This window comes from Pseudorca crassidens, chromosome 6 (assembly GCF_039906515.1).
Source record: "Pseudorca crassidens isolate mPseCra1 chromosome 6, mPseCra1.hap1, whole genome shotgun sequence".
NCBI lineage: Eukaryota > Metazoa > Chordata > Mammalia > Artiodactyla > Delphinidae > Pseudorca > Pseudorca crassidens.
The window spans coordinates 21,047,825-21,070,953 of NC_090301.1; the positions used below are offsets into that span (position 1 = coordinate 21,047,825).

A 23,129-nucleotide genomic window follows, 5' to 3' on the forward strand; every position below is an offset into this window, starting at 1 on the left:
CACCCAACCCTGCTCATAAGTGGCTCCAGCTCCAGCTCACTTGGGTTAAGACGGGATCTCGCAGGGACCCCAAGCACATCCTGGCAGGGCTCCAGCGACAAGCCTACTTATGCCTCCTGGGTGATGGTGCCCTAAACTTTATATTCAAGGCAACTACCATTCAAATCGCTAATCATCTCTTACAGAGCAATAAAACCATCCTGACGGACTAAGATAACAGGTATTTCTTTTTAAAACAGAGAGAGAGAGAGAAGTCGACACTTGGTGTTCACTTACATGACAGATGGGATTTTAGCTTCAGCTGTTCTGTTGAAGAAGAGAATAAGGGCTTCTTTCTGCTGCTGTTTCTGTGGAAGGAGAAATCGAGGGTTTGAAGTCTCCCACTCTGAGAACTCCGTGACACGCTGACATAATCATCACCACCAAGAGCTTCACAAATCCCAACATCCATCGCCAGAGCCGAGGCCCTGACTTACCCACTCGCTTCAGCCACGCCACAGACACTGTCTGCACTCTGGTTTTGTACCAAGAGGCCCTGACTTACCCACTCGCTTTAGCCACGCCACAGGAACTGTCTGCACTCTGGTTTTGTACCAAGAGGCCCTGACTTACCCACACGCTTTAGCCACGCCACAGACACTATCTGCACTCTGGTTTTGTACTGAGAGACCAAGTAGCATTACAGATGTTCTGTCACCCTTCGAGAACTGTTGTGAGAATCCAATGAGGCAAGGAACATGCAAGCTCTTTGGAAGGACATTGCAGGTAGTGCTTCACCATCCATGCCAAGCTCATGTGCTCAGCGGGAAGGCAGCCCTGCTAAGCACACCTATTTACTATAGGTATTACAGCCTGGTGACAACTTACACATGACAGTGGCCCACGATGTTCCCCCACCCCTTTCCTTCTGCCAACTTGTGTCCATACCCAACTGACTAAGCTCACCTCTAAGACTTACTGAATCATTTCCAACTGACCCCAACTAGTCTATTCTAGTATCATCTCAAAATGTTATTCACATGTTTCTGGCCTGTGTGCACAGAAGGTAATTGACTTCCCTCAAGAGGAAATGGTATTTTCTTTATAGTTTGCATCTAAATAAATCCCAATAAAGAATGCTAACCCAGGAGGTGCTTAACCAGTTTCACAACAATATGAGATAACATTTACCATTACTCCGTCCCCAGAGAGGACAGATACTCTTACCATCCGTGGTGGGGCAGCCATCCCCTTCCACTAGCCAGCATGGGTTTATAGATGCTCCTACATTTTGGGCCTGGGCCCTGTGAGGCCAGTGATTGACATGGCAGCTTCCTCATGGAACAAAGAAGTGACCCAACAGTAAAAACACCTACGGCCCTGAACTCATTAATAACTCAGGAAAGCAGCCACAGCTGGACTGCACCTTAAACTACACACACCACAGATGGTGAGAAAAGCTACCTGGTCAAAATCGTTTTTTGGCTTTAAATATCATCTCTCCTCTAGGCCTTGACAAGAAAGAAGAAAGAGACCCAGGAACCACAGGAATCCGTAGGGGCACTGACGGGGTAGTGGATGCATTTCATTTTCTACATGAGTCGTGGCAGTGGTGGGCACCGTCCCTCCTGTTTTGTGGCAGCAGTTCAATTAGACAACTCTAACCTCCTGGGAACTCACATTGAAGATGTGATTCTGTGTGTGTGTCTTAACTTGTTTCTCAGCCCCAGGCCCAGTCAGGATTCTGATGAGGCTCTGGACACACACACTTTTCGCGTGTGGCCCATGAACTCACATGGAGTCCGTTCGTATCTCTCAAAGGGTGCCCTGCAGTAGGTTAGGCCCTCCAACCACCGAACGCATCCCTAGTAGGATATGCTGAAGGGACAGTGTCAGGCTCCCATCTGACGACCTCACCCGCAGCGTGTACGCCTCAAGGAGACTGCACCCTACCCGTTCTCAGTCCGCAACTAAACTCCTGTTCCTTCAGAGACTCCTGTCAGGTCCTTCCCTCCCACCCACACTCAGGCCACACTTGCTCTTAGAAAGGGAGAGGGCAAAACAGATGGAGAGATGGTAAACAGCACTTTCAGAAACCCCGCCCCAAGACTTAACAGGCAGAGCCAATGTGGGTGTGAGAAAACAACATCATTACTACACACAGCTTGGGAGATGGGACCCTGGGCTAATAACCCTTTTGGGGCTGTTATCAATAGGTACCAAAAGTCTTCAAAATATGCCCATGCCCTGTGATGCAGCAACTCACTCCTAAAATTTACCCTCAGGATAGAATTGGAGGTACACAAATTCAGATGTAAACTGCTTTTTCAGCGTAGTGTTACTTAGCATAGTGAACAATTGAACTAACTTCAATGTCCAACTACAAATGAATGGCAAAATTACAATATAGGCAGGTGGGAAAACATCATGCAGTCTTCAAATGTTATGTTTTAGAAGAACATACAACAACGTGGAAAAGGGTACAGATAGTTTTGTAACCTGCTTTCTTCCCCACTTGATGTATCTTTATAAGATCCCAATTCTGCTTTTAAAATACATACGTTGCTTATTATGTACATAAGTTATAATATATAGAGAGATAAATAATATATATTTTAAAGCAAAAAACACATAAATTTTATAGAAAAAATACCAAAATGATATATGCCAAAATGATGTAATATAAATAGATGGGTTGATCTTTTTTTTTTTTTTTTTTTTTTTTGCGGTACGCGGGCCTCTCACTGCTGTGGCCTCTCCCGCTGCGGAGCACAGGCTCCGGACGCGCAGGCCCAGCCGCTCCGCGGCATGTGGGATCTTCCCGGACCGGGGCACAAACCCGTGTCCCCTGCATCAGCAGACGGACTCTCAACCACTGCACCACCAGGGAGGCCCTCTATTGTATTTTTAATGTGGGAGAAATCAATAGTTTTATCTTAAAAAAAAAAAGCTCCCCAAACTGATAGACATAATACTAGCCCATTAACTATCTTATTATTTCTTTTGTCAGCCATGGACTGGGAAATTTTAAATAACCTGCATTCTTTGCTCCTGCCTCTTAGATTTTTATTAAATTAGATCCACTGTGTTCTGAATTTATTTTTCTATGTTGGAATCTAAGTGGATTGTCAAACGGCAGAAAGGTGAGCTGATACTGTCACCAGGAAGTCTGCATGGACCAGTTCCATTTTTCTGTTCCTGGTCTTGCTGATCAAAAAAACGGCTTTAGACAAAAAGATGATTAGAGTCAGCTTTTCTTAGCCTGTGAACAGCTATCTATTATTTTGGCTGAAAATGAGAAAAAGATTTCACTGTACATTATGTTTTATAAATTGGCCGCTTCACCTTGGCTTCTGTGATTTAAAGCTTTTTAAAAAATGTCTTCCTCCAGATGGGAAGGTGTGAGGGAACAAAGAAAAATCACTTTTTGACAGGCTAGCAGTGCTTTGCTGGAACCACCATAATGTGTAAAATTGCAGGGAAACTTGGGGCTACAGAGTCACTATAAAAATGGCGGTGGGGGGGTCCTTTCTATAGATTCACAGACTAAAACCACAAAACCGTGATTCTCCATTTTAACACTTTCAATTCAGGATTTCACAGCCAGTCAGGGCTTGGAAGGCATGTTGATGGCCATCTGGCCCAAGCCCCGGCTGACACTGGCTCCCCTTCCTGGGTTAAGTTGGCAGGAGGGTGCTCCCAGTCAGATCCACGGTTTGCAGATGCATCAAGTCTGGGGCTTTACAGTAAGAAAGGTTCTGATGTTTTCAGGGTCATGCTCACAAATTCATTTGCTACTTGGATTTTCCATTATAAAAATTAATTTACATTAAAGAACACAAAAGAAAACCAAATTTTCAAGAATTTGTCTTATTATCTAAAAGAATTTAGCATGTGGCTTGAGCATCATATGCTGAAGGCAACCTGTATCTATTCAATTTCTCTCTCTTAGGGACAAACCTAAATTTCCCAAGACACCAAGGAAGCACATAGCAATCCTCAAGCACTGGACTGGGAAGAACTCAAGGCCCCTTCTCCACTGGATTCTTGAAGAATTACACTGCAGTTTAGGGTTTGTCTGCACAATCTGCAAAACAGTGTTAAGACTCTGGGCTGTAGAAGCAGAGACAACAATCACACACAACAGGCAGGACTCAGAGCAACTGTCCCAAGTCCTTCATACTTTTCCAGCACCAAGCCTATGAGGTAGGTCGTGGCTCCCCTTTTTAGGGAAGAAAGTATCTACAAATCCCAAAGAATTTAAGGGACTTGCACAGCTACGGGGAGTTATAAACACCCAATATTCCTGATTTCCATGGCTCAGCCTAGTCAATTTCACATCACTGTCGATAAACTCAGAAATCAAACTTGCAGGTTACATATGAAATCATCTTTGGAAAGAGCCACTCACCTAACTGTGTACATTGGCGGAAAGTTTAAAAAATGCTTTCAACCCTTGCTGCACTAAGTTCAAAATTCCCATACGTCTTTTTGGCCATACTGCCTCTTGACCACTTAACGTGACTTTCCTCCTCAATTCTAATGCCCACAGACCGTTTTGTCAGTTGTCTACGCTGGCTGCTCTCCACCACCTGGTTCAGGAGATGGACTGGGTACAGGTGAGGGTGTCCTCTGGGGACTCCCACGAAATACTAATAGACTTTCTTCCATCACACACACAAGGAACTAAAACATAGCATTTTATAAACATTCAGACCTCTGCATCTAAAAAGATCACACATCTGAATTTTTCCCATTAATATTACATATGCTATACATGTTCCTTGGTTTCCTTGTCTGGTGGAGTTCACTGGTGGGCAAAAGTTAGTAGACATTAAAGGTTTAAGAAAGTTCTAAGAAAAAACTAAAATTGAGAAAATATTTTTATTCACTGCCTTTTTTTCTCTAGAAATCAGAAAAAGACACCAATGCTGGTTTTAGCAACAGAACACCCCGGTTCTGCTCATGGTTCCACTGAAATATAATTTGAGAACCACTGGTCTGTATGTCCACGTCAACGTTAAGGAACTTCACTTGAAAACTCCACGGCAAAGAGATTACGCTTGCTCACTTCCTCCAGGCCATCCCGATTATTATGTATAATACAGCATAAATTAAATACTGCTAGACAAGCTACCAGTGTATCCTTTACCCTACACTGTTTCTTAAAAATGACTAGCCAGTCTTGTTCATCACATGGTAAAATAACATTAAAAAAAAAAAATCACACATTCTGTCTCCTGTCATCTTACTTATTTTGTACTCTCCCAGAAGGCTAGTATCTCATGTAGATCTAAGTTTCCGTATACAGGGTAATATCAAGCCCAGATAATGCTTTATGATAATGTCAGAAAATGTCAATGACTGTCATTTTCTTGGGAATGAAAATTGCAAGGTTTTTATCCCAAGAGGACAGAAACGGGTCTGGTATAGATTACTTTATAGCACTTAGCACAGTATGACACTAAAGACAGATATGAAACGAAAGTGTTTTGAAAAGACAAAGTCACCATAGTGGAAAGAGCCCTAATATATAAGGCTAACAGGCCTGGTTATAGCCTCAGCTCTGCCATGGAGTAGCCATAAGACCTTGGGCAAATCCCACTCTCTGTGAGCTTCAGTTTCCCCCTCTATAAAATGGGGGTGCCAACTTGTTGCCAACCATAAATGACCGAAATAAGGATTAAAAGTTAAGAGAGTTTGAAAACTCTTTGTTATATAAATGTCAATTTGTTTTTTTGACTAAAGCAAAAGACATGAGATGATTAGAGCGTTAACATATATAACAAATACACTTAGGACTAATTTCTAATGACCGTTACTAAAAGAAGTATTCTCAAAATACACTAAACATAAACTCCAACTTTCTTTGAGGGATTCAGAATACATATCACCATCCTGTGGTTGCCCTGGGGTTTATCTCTATGACTGTCCATCAACAGTGATCTACACAAGTAGAAAACTGCAAATTAATATGAGATTTTGGAAGTAGACCAGGTAGGCTGAGAAATGAAGCGGGCTCACCATCCTGCCCGGGGCGAGGGAGAGAGGTTACGGGAAGACAAGGTCGGGGGACCCTGGGTCAGCTCTGCAGTGCCCCTCCAGGGCAGGAACAGCTGTGCACAAGGGGACCTTCCCAATCCCCATCTCCAGCCCCGGACTCACAGTGCTCTCCTTGGTGGTCATCTCCTTGGCCGCGGCATCCAGGGCAGCTCTGGTCCTGGCGCTGATCCGGCCTGGGGCGACCACCACCATCTTGCGCTGTTTGGCTGGGAGCTGGCAGAGGACGTCGCCCTTGAGGCGTCGCAGCATGACCGTCTCCTCCAGCAGGAGCTTCAGCTCCCCCAGGTTGGAGGAGCCTGAATAATCCCATCCCCAGGGCAGCTGTGGAGGCAGAACAGAGACACAGCTCGTGAGAGTCCCCAGGGCCCAGGACTGGAGCTGTCACCTCCGGGAATGGCCTTCTCGCAACCCTCTCTTCCCTTGGCTTTGTTCAGAGAACTTCAAGTGGCTTTAAGGGATGAATAGAATCTCACAGAATACAAATGAGAAACAGGAAGGAAAAGGAAGAAAGAAAGTCAGGAATGAGAGAACCAAAAACGTGTATCATGGCGTCCCACAGTTTGGCGCTATCCTTTCTAGCAGCAAAGGCAAGATGTCAAGCGGTTTGGTGCCTGTTACATTGAAGAGCAATCGAGACACTCAGCTTGTCAGACTCTTCCCATACACTAAATGCACAAAGTTTCCCTAGGGCTTACCCGACTGAGCCTGTTGCACAAGGTAACAGATGATGCTGTAATATCTTTATTTGATGAGGGTTACAGGGATTACGAAGCTGCTCTTCCCCAGCGTGGGCCTCACCATGCGTGACCTGGTGAATGCCACTGCGGTGGCCATGGTGGAGGCGGCTGAAGGGAAGAACCCAGAACACAGGTGCTGCAGTCTTGCTGAAACCAGAGGTGGGTTTTAGAGCACCCAGGCAGTCCTTCATAAAAATGGTTCCTTCATTTAGCAGCTCAAGGAGGCAGTGAGCAAGAATGTCTACTTCCTACCACACAGGTAGACAAGATGCTACCGATTAAAATAAAAACCCTGCCCTTCACTAACAATCTTACTGGAAACAGGACTGACTTTTACGGTCCTGTAGAAAATCAGGGAGCCAGGGTATCTGCTGCCTTAGGGTTTCAGCTGCTCATTTGCCCTCATGCCTCACCCCACCCTGGACTGTGAACCACCGAGGGCAGGGGCTAGGCTTGATCACTTTCGAGGGCCAGTGGACCTAGTATAATGCTGGAGATGTGATAGGTGTCCTATAAACCTCTGCTAGATTGAGAGCAGGAAGAGACAGCCAAAGGTGGAGAAATAAAATGATCAAAAACTGCTTCTTCTTTTAAAAAAATACACCCTGAAATCAACTGGATGTTCTGAGCAAACGCCTTCACGGTATAGGGTCGAAAATGAGCTCAGCATGGGGCATTCTTTTCAGTGGCTTCTCTTAATGCAAGAATCTGACCACAGTTAAAAGAAAAAAAAAAAGTAGAGACTTCCCTGGTGGCGCAGTGGTTGAGAATCCGCCTGCCAATGCAGGGGACACAGGTTCGATCCCTGGTCCGGGAAGATCCCACATGCCACGGAGCAGCTAAGCCCAGGCACCACAACTACTGAGCCTGCACTCTAGAGCCCACGAGCCACAACTACTGAGCCCATGTGCCACAACTACTGAAGCCCATGCGCCTAGAGACTGTGCTCCTTAACAAGAGAAGGCACTGCAATAAGAAGCCTGCACACCATGATGAAGAGTAGCCTCCACTCGCCACAACTAGAGGAAGACTGTGCGCAGCAACGAAGACCCAACGCAGCCAAAAATAATAAATTAATTAAAAAAAAAAGTAGCCCTGGCCTACTGGCTGCATTATATAAAAATCATGCTAGGATCAAATGGATATCGTAATTAATTTAGGTATAATGTTCCTACCTTCTAATATGATCAACTCTTAACCTTGCAGGTTAAAACCCAATAATACCAAAGGTTTTAAATGCGTAATACCGTAATTACAATCCAACAAGCTTTTATTGAAAACTTATCACGGAGCAGGCATTGGGCTAGGTGAAAGGAAGGATACAAAGATGGGGAAGGCAGCGTCTGACTATGTTTTCTTGGATGCTGGGGCAGTGGCAGCAGGAGGAGGACAAGGGCGAATCTGAGGATGGCTTGAATGACTGCGGAGACGGTGGCCGGAGACTGGGAACCCAGGGAGGGACAGTGCAGCAGTAAAGGCAGGGAATGGCTCTGCCCTCAGCACCGCCCCGACCCCTGGCTAAACACGACACCATGCGTCCAGACAGTCAAGGAAGATAAGATCCTTTTCAGAAATCAAGTTGTCTTGAGGGATCAACACAACTGCGCACAACCTAACCTGGACTGATCCATGGGGAAACTTTGTTAAAGGCGTGTATGGCTTTAAATACATTTAATAATAGAAATCTCCTGCCTCATAACCAGCTAAAAACGGTTTGCCATTAACTTTGCCAAGCACCAGAGGTTGCATTATAAGTACTCTGAATGTAAGTGGATATTTTTAAAGTACTTGAAAAGCTGTTTTTTTCTTTTCCAAAAGTATTTAAAAATAAGGCAGATGATCTTATTAACATCACTAACTTGCATGGCAAGCTTTTCTCTCCCAGGTGGCATGGGTGATGAGTGAGGGGCAGCCGTTTCTCCAAGTGTCAGTGTCTTCGATGCAGGCAGCAGCTCGGCGTATTTGTGACTTGATCAAAAGAAGGAATCCTTAAGGTCTGAAGTAATGAGGCTTTAGAGTCCAGTTAGAGCCTCTGCACAGGGACACTGCCCGCAGGAGAGAAGCCAGGGTGAGCTGGAGTTGTGGCTTCAAGGTTACAGCAGAACAAGTGGGGAAAATGAGAAGTGATTTGCCCTTGAGAGAGGGGCCAGCGCCTGCCATTCTAATTCAGTGCTACTGGAACCTCACGGGAACAGGGTTTAGGCATCTGAGAAGTCTACCTTGCCGGACAAAGGACGACTGTTGAAGGATAAATCCATCACCCTGGCCACAGTTTTGAAAGTAGAGATTAGAAAGAGAAGTGAGTGACTCTCCCTTTCTGGTTTTCAGATCGTGGGTGCTCCGGAGCCTGGACCAGAGAGAGCTACTCGGGGCTCAGGAAGAAGGTTCGAACCAGCCCCATCACCTCCCACCTGTCAGCAATGACACTGACTGGGACTTCTGCTCCACCCATCACAGCACACCAAGGCCCCAGCACACCAGCGAACAGATGAGACTGTATCCCACTGGTGGGTCTGGAGAGAGTGAAGAGGGCACAGACGCCAAGAAGGAGAAGGCCACAGACTGTGTCTCTTCCTGAAAAGAGAACAGCCCAGTGCCTGAAGAAAACAGCTCAACTGATTAAGGAAAAACAACGAACTCCTAAGCAAACAAGGAGCTAATTCCGTGTGTCATCCTGTCTCGGGTTATTCTGGGGACGAGCACTGGAAACGTGCACAAGCTATGGCTGCCTGACACGGAGAGACCCCCCAGCTCAGGCCAGGAAACATGCTGTGTCCACCAAGGACGCGCTGCTGAGCTACAAGGGAGACACGGCCGCAGACAAGGAGAGCGAGGAAATCCTGGAAGCTCTGGTCGTGCTCCGCCACACGCTGGGGGTGGCCTGGCTCCTGCCAAACCAAGACACAGAGGCCTGCTTCCACCTGAAGAGGCAGAGGGAACACGAAGGAGCGAAAGAACTACATGAGGGAGGCGTCTGGGGATTACCAGTCTCAGAGAAGGACCAAGTGCTGCTTGGGGCAGGGCCTCCTTGGCCATCTGCAGGTTGGACACAGCTCGGGCATACTTGGAACAGGCACTCGGCAACATTATTACTGCTGAGGGTGACAGGATGTCAGAAGTGATCAGTCTACAGGGGAGCCACGCCCAGGCCCGCCAGCACTGGCAGCAGGCTCGTTCGACCCGCGTTTCTTTGTTCACTGACTCAGCCCCCTAAGCGCAGAGGTGAGCATGTTACCAGCTGAGGCCTGTGCCGTGTCTGGAGGGACCCAGCACAGGGAATCTCAGCCAACCTCAGCCGCCAAGTGTGGAGATGACACACGCTACACATGTGCCCTGTGGAGATCACACACGTTACACACGTGCCCTGTGGAGACCACACACGCTACACATGTGCCCTGTGGAGATGACACACGCTACACACGTGCCCTGTAAGGCACCAGCGGACAAGGAGACTGGTGAGAAAAGACAAAAACGTTGCCCTCTACCCCTTCCTCTGCTCTCCACCTCCTGACTCTTTTCCTCTGGTTTGCAAGAGAGATGGTGGTGGCAGCTAGAATTTTCTTGATCTGTATTCAAAAGTGAGGTGCTGGGGCATCCAGAGGAAAGCCCAGTGATGAATTCATCCTTCAGCAGTGGCCCTTTGTCTGGCAAGGTCATCCTTCTGAAAGCGGGGCTTTGGCAGAAAGGCAGTGCTGAGGAAGATGGAGTCCCACGCCCAGCCAGGTGGCCAGACTGGTGACCGCCAATGGAGTCAACGGCCCGTCAGGAGGAATTCGCATTTGTGACTACTGTAATTGAAATATTTTTTAAAATGTTGACTTTCTCATTTACGGAAGTAATCCATTTTGGCATACCTTATCTTCCAGTCATACATGAGAGAGACACAGAGGGGGGTGAAAGAGGAGGCGGGGGAAGAGAGGGAGACAAAGAATGAATAATTAACTATAGGGAAAGTTTCGCATCCTACTTTTTTCCACTCTTTTATTTCCCCATGTCATTAAATAAACTTTTTTTCTTCAGCTAAAAAAAACTGAGGGGGCTTTCCTGGTGGCGCAGTGGTTAAGAATCTGCCTGCCAATGCAGGGGACACGGGTTCGAGCCCTGGTCCGGGAAGATCCGACATGCCGTGGAGCAACTAAGCCCATGCGCCACAACTACTGAGCCTGTGTGCCACAACTACTGAAGCCCACACGCCTGGAGCCCGTGCTCTACAACAAGAGAAGCCACCACAATGAGAAACCCTCGGCAACCAGAGAAAGCCCGCACAAAGCCATGGAAGACCCAACGCAGCCAAAAAAAAATTAATTAATTAAATAAATCTATTAAAAAAAACAGGTTTTAGAAATCGTGATTTTTAAAAATTTTTTATTTTTTTGGCTGCGTTGGGTCTTGCTGCTGCACACAGGCTTTCTCTAGTTGCGGCGAGCAGGGGCTACTCTTCATTGTGGTGCACAGACTTCACATTGTGGTGGCTTCTCGTGTGGAGCAAGGGCCCTAGGCGTGTGGGCTTCAGTAGTTGTGGCTCGTGGGCTCTAAAGCACAGGCTCAGTAGCTGTGGCTCACGGGCTTAGGTGCTCCACGGCATGTGGGATCTTCTCGGGCTAAGGATTGAACCCGTGTCTCCTGCATTGGCAGGCAGATTCTTAACCACTGCGTCACCGGGGAAGTCCAGAAATCATGATTTTGATTGCAACGGCATCTGTTTACAAGGCTTCCTCTGCCATTTCTGGAGAACGGAAGCTGTGCAGACTGTAGCTTCAGGGGCAGCTGCTCCACTGGCACCGTATTCATAGAGATAATTTGCAGGTCAGAGGCTTCTGGCCTGCTGACCGGGCACGATTCACTATAATGAGTCGACATTTAAAGCAAAGGCCCACTGATGAGAGCCCACCAGGGGAGCCTGAGATCATGCTTCCCACTCCACCTGTTCAAAGGCTTCCTCTGTCCTTTTTGCACAGAGTATGTAGGGCCTCGGCCTCACCTGGAGCTCACCTCAGTGCCCTTCTCTGAGGCAAGAGCTGTTGGCTTTCAGAGCTCCAGGCACCTATGCATCGGCTCTACCGGAAAACACTAACGTGGAATCACCACAAGCATTAGAACTCGGAGGGGCTGCTCTTATCTTACCGCAGAGGACACTCCAAGGTCAGAGTTAGGGGCAAAGCAGAGCTAAAATCTGAATCCAGCTCTACGGCCAGTGATCTTCTGATCACACCACAGCCAAAAAGAAGGAATGGAAAGGGAAGTGTGAAAATCAGGGTGGGGGTGGGCAGGGAAGAGGGGGAATAAAGAACACATACCCGCCTGGCACCACAGTAGCGAAGTCCAAAGGCATGGAACTGAGGGAAGAAGGTCGGTCTGACGGCGAGGATCTGCGTGTAGAGCTCTGCCGGCCGGGACATGGCTGGGGTGCCCGACAGTAAGATCACCCTCTTGGCAACCTAGAACACAAAAGCCCAAGATGCTGAGACGCACAGAGGACACGCAAGAGATGTCCCCAGCACCCCCAGGAGTTGGAGCCGAGGCCCCCGGAACAGTACACCCCTGGAATCTTGCATGAACACCTTCACTTCCTCGCACTCTGACCGCAGGTACTTCTCAAGTTCGTGCATCTTAGATCCAAAGTAGATCTAGATTCCAAAGGCACTACGGCTGGCCTCACTCCAGAGCTCTGGGTGGCCACAACCTGGGAACTCTAAGCGAAGGTACCATGACCAGAGAAAAAGAGCATGTGTGCTCCAAGAACCTCACGGTGTGACCTGTGTAAGAGGCTGGGCGTCATCTCCTAAGCTGCCTTGGCCACACCCTCTGCCTGCATATACATCAGCACTTAGTCCCTTACACTGAATTCTATCTTGTCTGTCTCCCTCACTAGACTGCAAGCTTCTTGAGATCAAGGACTGGGCTGTGTCCACCTCTGTTTTCGTAGAACAGTGGCTGGCACAAAGTAGGCAATCAATAAATATTCACTGTATGCCTAAAAATGTTCACAAGGAAGCTAACTGGTGTCCTGCGGAACGTGGAGTAAACTCACAGAATCCAGCATGGTTAGAGGAAGGGGAAGTAGGGGAGACAGCAGCAGGTCCGAACTTTTTCCAGGATGGATTTCTGACACCCAAGCTGAACCTATGATTAGATACTGACACCTAGGACCAGCCCTTTCTCAATCCCAGGAGAAAGCATCAGCAATGGCCTGTGTATAAGCCTCTATTTGTTTTCTTTAGAGGAGAAAAAAAAAAAAAAAAAAAAGGCTGTCACTAGCTCAGCTGCACAATGCCTTGAGCCTAGAGATCCCTGATTCAAGCTCATCTGGTAGTTAATAAGGACTTTAAAAGGTGGGACCCGGATCCATCTACCCTACACTCAGCCCAGCCCTGCAGCAGCCTGCTCAGCTGAGGGCAGGATGGGCGTAAACAGTTGGTCAATTCCAGTGACAGACTTCGGGCTCCTCCTTAGCGTGACACCAACCTGACCCAAGAAGACCAGACCCCAAATCCTACCTCTTACTCAGATGAGAAAGAGGGTGAGATATAAAAGGAGACACTTCCCTACTGTACTAGAACACGGAGTGGCCACAGATCACTGGTGGTAAAATCCATTTCAGCTCTGGGAAGGGACCCTACTGGGGGGCTCGGTTGTCTAGAAACAGCTTGTTAACCACTGTAATCTCGAGTTAATGATGGCAGCGTAAGGCAATCGCATGCAGTCAGTCACCTAGGGGAGGAAATCAGGTTTTCAGATAGATACACTGCCTCATAAAAGTAAATAAATACAGGTGCAGTAGAGGGAAGGAAAATGATTATAAATATACAACATATATACCGTCCTTGAGATGCACTTCTGCCCGCTCAGCAGCTGCCAGACCTAATTCCATTAGGACAGGAGAGCCATGAACTTCTCCAGCTATAATTTTCCACAGTTCAACTACCTGGGCCTTCTAATTTCCTCCATGGTTTAATGCAGACTCATTAAAATAACAATGAGCTTCTTGAATGATGCCTGTTGCACCACTTGCCTTGGCTCGAGACCATTTCAATGAAACGGGAAAATGAGAAGTCTTATCAGTAAGAGAAAATCAGCTCACCATCCAAACCTATTCCCCACGTCATCACTGCTGTAGCCTGGGGATGGAGCCTGGGCAGCAGCTCACAGATCAGGTGCTGGAAATGAACTCCAGGGTTCTCTGCCCGATATTTATAGGACGGAGTTAACATGGAGTCAGACCTCCCATATACTGTCCAGACTAGGGTGGTGATGGGACCGTTGAAAATGGATGCTTGTGGGTGTTAAAAAAGCAGAGGCAGCATTATGGAAAGAGGAAAAAGGCCAGCTTTGAAAAGAAACCAATACGGCGTCTCATCTATTATGGAATAACTTAGGCTGCTCAGCTCCGACACGTTTATTGTCATCACTGTCATCCGTAAGGCCTTCAATTGTGCCCCGTTTCACGTGGTTTATATGCCACCCTCTACCCTTGAGAACTTCCAGTTTAGGAAAATATAAATGCATAAAACTACATAAATCAACCCTAAATTGAATGCCTTACAGGTAACTCTTCTAGCACCCAAGAAACCCACAATGGAACAATGCAAAAAAACGATTTCTATTCAGCGTCAGAGAGAAGTTAGTTGATTCACACAAGCAGGGGACTCTTCCTGCAGCCTGCCTGATCACACTGGGGGTGAGAGCAGACCCTCCAGCGGACACCACCCCCGCTGTGGCCTGAAGAGGCAAAGAGCCATTTCTCCATACGCAGAGGGACTGGGTTTTCTGTTCTAGGTGCAGGGGAACTGGGTTTTCGACTCCCTGCTTGTATATCACAAGTACTGCCATTGTAGTACTGTACAAAACATCCAAAACCTGGTTACAAATCCAACAAAAGGGATCAGATGATACACATTCTGACAGATTTATACAATAGACTACTATTTGTAAGAATGAGGTCCAGTTATCGGGAATGAGGTGGCATGATTACCAAGATACGCCATTAAGGGAAAAAAGGAAGGTGCAAAACTGGTTGTAGAACACTCTAGGGAGGGAGAAAGGAAACACACGTTGAATGTACTGACATGGGCACAGACTAATTTTTACAACTAAACCCCAAAATCCAGTAACTGTGGCTGTCTTCGAGGAGAGAGATCAAGGGACTGGGGTATCCAGAGTGGGGAAAAAGAGTTATTTTTCACTGTACACCCTTCTGTACTCTTTGAATATATCACCTAGTTAAACTACTTCAATGAAAAAGGAAAAGAAAAAGCTCAGACACCTTAGACCACTATGCTCATCTGATCTAGCCAATCGACAGACATAAAAGGACTCTACTCCCACAAAAAGAGAAACAGCTGTTTATTAGGGAAGGATGGTGGGATTCTGAGGGCCTTTCTTCTTCTAAAGAAATAATCTAACTGGTTTAACAATAAAAAGCACTATAAAAAAAAAAACCCACTAAAGGAAACTCAAACACACCTCACTGCTCACGATGGAAAAGTCAGATACCCTTCAGGGCTGGAGTCATGTGGAGAAAAAACCATGTGATTTGGCCTGAGCAGGAGTGAAGGTGGTGATGCGTGGCCAGACTGGATTTCAGAGGCAACTATCAAAAGGTAAAACTACGACCCAGAAATTCTGAGTGGAAGAATTCGTCCTAAGAGGACAAAGTATACAAGCTATGAACATACGGATGACGTTCACTTGCAGAATTATTTATAATAGCTAAACAGTGTCCAACACTAAGAGTTAAATCATGGGACGTGTCCATACCACAGAACGCTCCCAAACCATTAAAAATGATCTTGGGGGCTTCCCTGGTGGCGCAGTGGTTGAGAGTCCGCCTGCCGATGCAGGGGACACGGGTTTGTGCCCTGGTCCGGGAAGATCCCACATGCCGTGCAGCAGCTGGGCCCGTGAGCCATGGCCGCTGAGCCTGCACGTCCAGAGCCTGTGCTCCACAGAGGGAGAGGCCACAACAGCGAGAGGCCCACGTACCGCAAAAAAAAAAAAAAAAAAAAGATCTTGCCCTACAGCTGACATGTTAGAAAAATAACCGAACTGTTAACAGTAGTTTTCTGTGTTGGAGGGATTAAAGGTGATTTCAGTTTTGTTCTTTATAGCTTTCTGTCTTGTCTACTTTCACACAGTTGACCCTTGAACAACATGGGTTTGAACTGTACAGGTCCACTTAGGCAGATGTTTTCAATAGTAAATACTACAGTCCTATACTGCCTGAGGTTGGATGCATCTCAGTATGTGGAGGAACCTCAGATATGGAGGGCCAGCTAAATATAAGTTAAAGGCACGTTAAACCCCCGCTGCTCAAGGGTCAACTGCAGATGAAAACAGAACCACCTCGCTTCGCAGCCCAGGAAAACGCTGCTGAAGGGGAAGAAAGATGTCACATTTCCCAGGGGACAACACCACTAGTTTCTTACAACCTAAGCAAAACGTCCTCTGCATGCAGCTGCTGTTTCCATTCAGGAAACCCACATGATGTGGCCTATCTCACAGAGTAGGATATAACCTAATCACCTCATCATGAACATCTGCTGAAAATATTTTGACATATTAATTATCAGAATATAGTTCTAAGAGATGCACAAGTTAGAGGAACAGTCAAGTGGTATTAAATTCGGCCCACATTTCCTTAGAGTATCTGATCAGTGGTTCTCAACAGAAATGGGGAGGGGTAATTCCCCCCTCCTCCCCAGGGACGCTTGGCAAGACCTGCCAAGACAATTCTGGTTGTCACAACTGAAGGAGCCAGTGGCATTCAGTGAGTAGAGGCCAAGGATGCAGCTAAATGTCCTGCGATGCCCAGGACAGCCCTGTGGATAACAACAAATTATCCAGCCCCAAATGTCAACAGTGCCAAGGTTGAGGAACTCTGGTCTCGACGGAAATACAGCAGAGAGGTGGGAGGTTTGCTGATCAGAATAACACAGGATGCCTCATCCTCCTCAACTGTGCCAACAGTCCAGCACACGTGAAGTCAATGTCATGGATGACAGTGGCTTCGAGACACCCATGAACAGGCTATATTCACGGGTCCTGTTTTGAAACATTAATTCATCCCAGTTCTACGGCCAATGCAGAGTAATACATACTAGTTAGCGGTTAAAATTTTGTTTTAAATGTGTCACTCTGAAATATACCCAAGATCTGAAAAACGCAGACACTGCTTTAAAAGGTCTGACTCAGAAGCACATATTTCAGAAACCAATATTTAAGTCCAGCTTGCCTGACCAGGCAATGAGTGCATTAACAAGACAGTTGCTAAGAAGCTTTCCTATTATATCTTTAATGATATCATCTATCTACTGTGCAGTTTCTTTTGTCTAAACAATCAGGGTATACAGATTTAATTTCAGTTATGGCTGTAAAATTGGAACCACAGTACCAGGGTCTATTAACATTTTTCAAAAGAAAACATATGAAAATTCCCCAAAAGAAGGGCCACCACTTTGGGAAAAACATTTAAGTGTGTCCATAAATGGCTCTCAACCTATAAACATTTATAGGTAATTTGGGCAGAGAATCAAGGTTTTTAAGTAAAGGACCTTTAGGTTTGGAGGGAATGACATAATCCTGCTTTGGAAGGTGTTATCATATTACCTGTTACTCCGAACACAAAACCAACTTGAAATGAGCAGACACTCAACTGTGTTTTGTGGGGAGTTGGAAAAAATTAATTTTCAAATGCTATTAAGTTTCACCAACATTTAGCATATTTGTCTTCCCTAGCTTGGGTACAACTTAAAGCTTCTTTTAAGCAATAAAAGCTGCAGTTTTAAAATCAGGTGCAACCCAAGAGCCCAAGATGAACATAACATGCGCTTTCGTTGGCTCAGTTCATACAAACCAAAGGAGATTCCCCCAAAGTCACCTGTGAGATATTTCTACCTTGTTACGAGAGAAAAGACTACTTTTCTAATTGTACAACTTTTTTCCCTGAAGTAGGAGAAAGCTCACCCCAAATAGATGGAAGGAAAGTTGGGGGCCTTCCCTCTGTTGGGGATGGAGGGGCTGGGACACAAAATATAGACACTGCAGTGTGTACCACACAAAGCACGGAGCTTATACTGCAGGTCAGAATACAATGCCTTTGGATAAAGACTCAAAGCTGCGCTGGACACACACACACAGACACACACACACCCACACCCCTTCTGCTCTGAAACCAGGACTCAGGCAGCCAAAGGGTCAGCATATGTTAGACCACCCCAGAAAAGGGTGTGGACGGCTGACCTTCCTGCTAACACAACAGCCTTGGGGCAGCCCCAGAAAAGGCTATCATCTTATCTATAAAGCAGGCCTCCGCGCTTTGTGGCGCGTCTTGCTGATGCCCACGGCCTGGTTCTGAGTGTGCACCATGAGAGCTTTGCCTCGCAAGCCACGTGGAAGACAGGCAGCTCCTCCTGGGCTGTTTAGAGGACCCGCTGCTGGAGGCTGTCCCTCTGCCTTGTCCAGGGGGAGCCCGAGGACAGTCCAGAGTGAGTTCCCACCTGGCCTGTGTCCTTCAACAGGTCTTCATCTTTGAGAGACAGACGACTGCACTGACCACTAGTTCCTCAGCAGGATGTTAGGAAGAAAAATGAATCTGGTACCAAAGTCCTAAGTAGAGATGCCCTGAGTTAATGCTAAGTCACATCCACGGCCTGCAGCCCTGGACTTGCGGCCCCTGCTCCCCTTGGACACCAGTCCAGCCCGAGCAAAATACAGCAGATCTCAGTGCCGAGTGGGCTCAGGCACGGAGCCCGTCCTCAGCAGCTCTCACCTTGAGGAGGGGCACAGCTGCACGACAGCGGGCAGTCTTAATGTTTTTGAGGAAGTGAGATTCATCCTGAAAAGAAACAGTCACGTAAGTGAACAAGGCCAAATCCTGAGCAGACGGAGAGAGAGCCCACGTCAAGCTTGACCCTGGTACAGCGTCACACTGAGGCTGCCTCTCTTAGTGCTTTCTCCTTCAAGGAGACGGCTGGGGGCCTGGGCAAGGACCAGGCTCTGGGGCATCTTCTCTATGACATTGTGAGCAAGTCGCTTCATCTCTCAGGGACAGTTTTCCACTTGCAAAGTGGGGCTGGCGACTCCCCTGCCCTGCCCACCTCGCACGCGGCACGGGACAAACTCCTGAAAGGTGCTCTGCTGGCTTGTAAGATTGCACCACCCCCCTGCACAGCACTAACGCCGTGTGCTGAAGACTCAAGGCTCTGCGGCCCAGCCCACGCCTTCTCCCCCGCTTTCCCTGAGCTCCCACAGGCTCTGGCTATCGCGTCTCCGAAGGCCCTGGAACGGACTGTAACGATCTGCGTGTGTGTCGGTCTGTCTTACTGGACTGCGGCTCCCCGGAGACCAGGGGCTGACCGCTCCCTCCACACCCGCGGCACACAGCCCTGGGCAGGGCACAGAGCTGCCTGCGACCTCTGGCTAGCTGAGCCAATGGACGAAGGCGCCTCCCTCGCAGTCAGCCCGCTGCCGGGAAACCCGAGGCAGAGTCCCCACTGCAGTCCTGTTGACGTGAGTAACTCAGAGGTCCTCAAAGAGTTTTCTAAAAGCCCTTTCTTTAGCTCCTTCTAGATGAGATGTGCACTAGACAAGATGCGCAGCAAGATCTGGGAGGCCACTGTAGGTAGAGAATCCTATTTTTAGAGGAGGAAAACACCACTGGCTTTTTCAAGTCACGCGTTTGAATAAAAAACCTTTCGTGTTACCCGGAGGCACTGGGTTTCCCTGTTCTGCCAAGAGGAAAAGCGAGGATAAGCTTCCCCTGGAAACCATCCACCGCAGGCTTCGCCCCGGGACGTCTGTCACCTGGACTAGGGGTGGTAGCTGGCTGGACGGGAGTGGGGATGCGAGAGACTCACACGTTTTCAGGGCTGTATTTGTGAGCCATGTAGACACACTGGGTACTGACAGAGGAGGCCGGAAGCCAGCATCTCTAGACTTTCCTTCTGGAGTACGAAAGGAGTTAGAAGAAGGAAAGCGGCAGCTAAAAGATGTACCATCACATCTGGGAGCAGGACTCTAAACTCTAAAGCCTCCTTTAAAAAAAAAAAACAACTAGGGTAAAAAGTGCTTTTCTTTGGTAGGAAGGGAGCGTCCTTATATCATCTGGAAGAAAATCTATTAACTGTTTGAACTGCACGTCTGAGTCACGCCGACAGGAGGGCACCAGATGGCGGCACAGGTCCATGCTGTCCAGGCTGTAGCTCCCAGAGCCCCGGGCTGTCGGGGGTTCACGTGCTCGCCTCCAACGTGACCCCCCGTGGGGAGAGGTGGGCTAGAAAGCCCCAGAACAGACCTAGTAAACCACAATTTTTCAAAAAGCGCCCGCCCCTGCCCCAGAAGATCCTAATATGTAGCCAGGGTCGAGAAGCGCTATTTGAGAGAAATGAAAGATCACTTCCCTACAAAACAAAGCCAGTGATTTCTACTCTCCTAGACACCTAGTGGGGCTCCATGAGATTACAGATATGGACGCTCTTTCGAGCAGAAAGCTTCCCCAGAGATAAAGTACTTAAGCACTCTGCCAAGTCACTTACAATGATGACAACTCTAAAAGGGGGTTTTAGCTGCTTCTCTAACTTGCTCAGAAGATCGAAACTGACAATGTTGACCAAGCCAGCTGTCAGGCGGTCCTTCCCAGTCACCACGACGTTGATGTGGTCTGGGCTCAGAGACGGCAGCCACTGACGAAAGGCCTGGGGGTGACAGGAGAGAACAAAACCCAAGTGGTGATTCAGCCTGGCAGGTGCCAGCTGTGGCCCTGCTAAGCCACCCACCGCCTCTCTCCACGCGGACCAACGTTAACGCCCGCTGAAGACAAACTCGGTCTCTTCCCCTTCCCGCCCTCCTGCATTCAGCATAACCTTGTCCCCACGAACAACCGTCGCCTCCCTGTTCCTCCCACCCACCCACACCCCTTCACTTTCCACTAACGGGACACTTCTCTCCTCGGTAAGCAAGCCCTTGTTAGCAGTCGCTTTGGGGTGTCTGTGGATTCCACTTCTGTGACCTCTAGCAAGATGACAAGTTTCTGCGAGGAAAGAATGCAACTCTTTTAAAGAGGAATTTTATAAAGGAATTTTTAGCAGAGCCTGGTACACCACAGGCACTGATGATGATGAACATGTTCAGTGCTTTCTACAAAGGCACCTCCTTTCCCCAGAAATCTTGCCATCTCTAGCCAAAGCCAGTACCTGGAGCCAGTGGACGGACACCAGGTGCCTCTGTCATTGGCCGGGGGTCTGGGTGCTCCCAGTGAGCCTGGGCTGACACCATTCTGATTCCGGGAGCGCGAGGCCAGGCTCTGTCCTGGTTATAAGCCGCTGACCATCTAATCTTCCCTAGAATTTCCGAGGGTGCTGTGGGAATCTGACGTGTGTTGAACTGTCAGTTCCTAGAGGCTCTGGCACAGTTCAGATCACGAGCACAAGAAGTGAGTGAGGTACTGTTTCGATATGCACTTTTTTTAAGTTTTGCTTTCTCCTGGGTTGGAAGGGCATGTCTGGGCGTCAGGCCCCGTGGCTGCAGGCAGAGCTGCCTCTTCCCCAGGAGCAGCTCACGGGGGCTTAGTAACAGCCTTGGCATGAGGAAGCCAACAGCCACCTCGAGCAGCACGAAGCTGGGAAGAGCTACGGACCATGAACCACGTCTTCCATCCTCACCACGTTTGCTTACGTAGAGTTTCATTCATTTCATGGGACCACTCTGATCCCTGGATTTATGGGAGACAAAGCTCACAGCTGAGTGATAATACAATGGTCATGTCAGGTTTTTCTGCCATAAAGGTGCCCGGTAGACTGTGAACATCCTGCCCACACCACCCGCTACCGGTGTGGGCCCTGAGCCCAACGACAGGAGGCGCGACCTCAAGGCCCTGGAACCGTTCCTCACTAGCAGCAAGCATGGTGCTTAACCTCTTGGAGAGGCAGTTTTCTCGTCTGTCAATGGGGTTAATATCTTGTGTCTGCTGAACACAGCTGTTTAAGGATTAAGGGAAATAAAGGAAGTAAAACTATTTTGAAACTTAAGTGGCGTAGAGGTGAAAGGTGTTCTTTGCAGGGGCACCGGAGGTGCTCAGGAAGCGTCTACTGACAGACGAAGCAAGTCTGAGCTTGGTAAGGCCTTGCCCTTCCTCCCTAAAGGCCTAGCCTGATTCTAACTCAGAAACCCAGGAGCCTGGCCTCAGCAGGCTCCCTTCCTCCTCCAGCTGAGACAGATCTTTCGAGCTCCCCAGGTCCTGTCCCCAAACTGTCATTTGATGACTCTGACACTGAGGAAAGGCTTCCTCGTTAAAATCATGGCACCAGGAGAGCTGACCTGCTCCCAGGTGAAGCGCACAGAGGACGGTACCACCACCAGGAGCGGCCACTCCTTCCGGTAATAGGCGGCTATGCAGATGGCTTGGATGGTCTTCCCCAGGCCCATGTCATCAGCAAGCAGCAGGCGGCCTCTTTTCGCTATGGCAAAACTGAAAGCAGACACGGTCAGGACAGAGCACGGCGTGCTTCCCAGGGCGTCGGTTAACCCGCCATCGAGCCGCCGCGTGAAGCCACACGGCTGCTCGGTGTGGGCTACTGGCTCGCAAGAGACCTGCTCCGCCGAGAGGGACGCCAGGGGCCAAACACGGGGCAGAGTAATAATAATCAAGGAAAGACTACAAACAGGGACAACGTGAAATGTAGTCGAAGGGGAGGGAGAAGCTCTAGAAGACAATTAGGTCGTGGAAGCCGAGGGAGGGAGTTTCCAGTAAGAGGAGTCACCCTCTGCCCAGCGCAGGCGAGGCCCAGGGGATATAGAGGAAGAGCGTGGGAAACAGTCCCTAACGAGGGGCTGGGAGGGGCACGCTTATCACATGAGGGATCTGCCGGGAAGGGAAGAAGGAAGAGACGGTGGGGTGGAAAAATGGCTTTCTCAAGATCAGAGAGGACTCTGTACCCATAAAGCTGGCAAAGACAGAAAACGTTGGAGAAAAGGAGGATGGCCCGAGAGAATGATGGAGCAAGAGTGTTTGTCTAAGAGCAGCACCGACCTCAGCCACGTGTCTCATTACCTAGCAGCCTCCAGGGTCCCCAAGCCCTCCAGGGCAGCAGCCCTTGCTTACAGTTTGTGAATAAAGCATGGAATTATTATTCTACTCCTTCGGAGCCCGACTGGCCTGGGTTGGAATCCCAATTCCACCACCTGGGAGCCGTGTGCCTTTACGCAAGTTATCTGACCTCCTCGTGCCTCCACTGTAACGTGGAATAACGAGGAGGCCTACCCCAGAGAGTGTTACGGGGGCTCGTGATGTTTAAAGCACTTAAAACAGCGCTTGGTGCCGTCGTAAGTGCTGGGGAAGTGCTTCCCTTATAACAA

General features: G+C 48.3%; 1 protein-coding gene and 1 pseudogene across 7 annotated transcripts in view; one reads left to right on the top strand and one right to left on the bottom strand.

Moving 5' to 3' along the window:
• Positions 1-23,129, bottom strand: part of SMARCAL1 (SWI/SNF related, matrix associated, actin dependent regulator of chromatin, subfamily a like 1) — a 51,972-nt gene that overhangs the window by 12,360 nt on the left and 16,483 nt on the right. For all 7 annotated transcript variants that reach the window (XM_067740666.1, XM_067740662.1, XM_067740664.1 and 4 more), the window contains 6 exons: positions 22,092-22,242; positions 20,312-20,470; positions 18,547-18,612; positions 12,077-12,217; positions 6,145-6,363; positions 277-347 (listed from right to left, as the gene is read on the bottom strand). In XM_067740666.1, coding sequence (XP_067596767.1) covers positions 277-347; positions 6,145-6,363; positions 12,077-12,217; positions 18,547-18,612; positions 20,312-20,470; positions 22,092-22,242 — 807 coding nt within the window. The remainder of the gene's footprint in view (positions 1-276; positions 348-6,144; positions 6,364-12,076; positions 12,218-18,546; positions 18,613-20,311; positions 20,471-22,091; positions 22,243-23,129) is intronic.
• LOC137225945 (tetratricopeptide repeat protein 23-like) lies at positions 6,842-10,211 on the top strand (annotated as a pseudogene).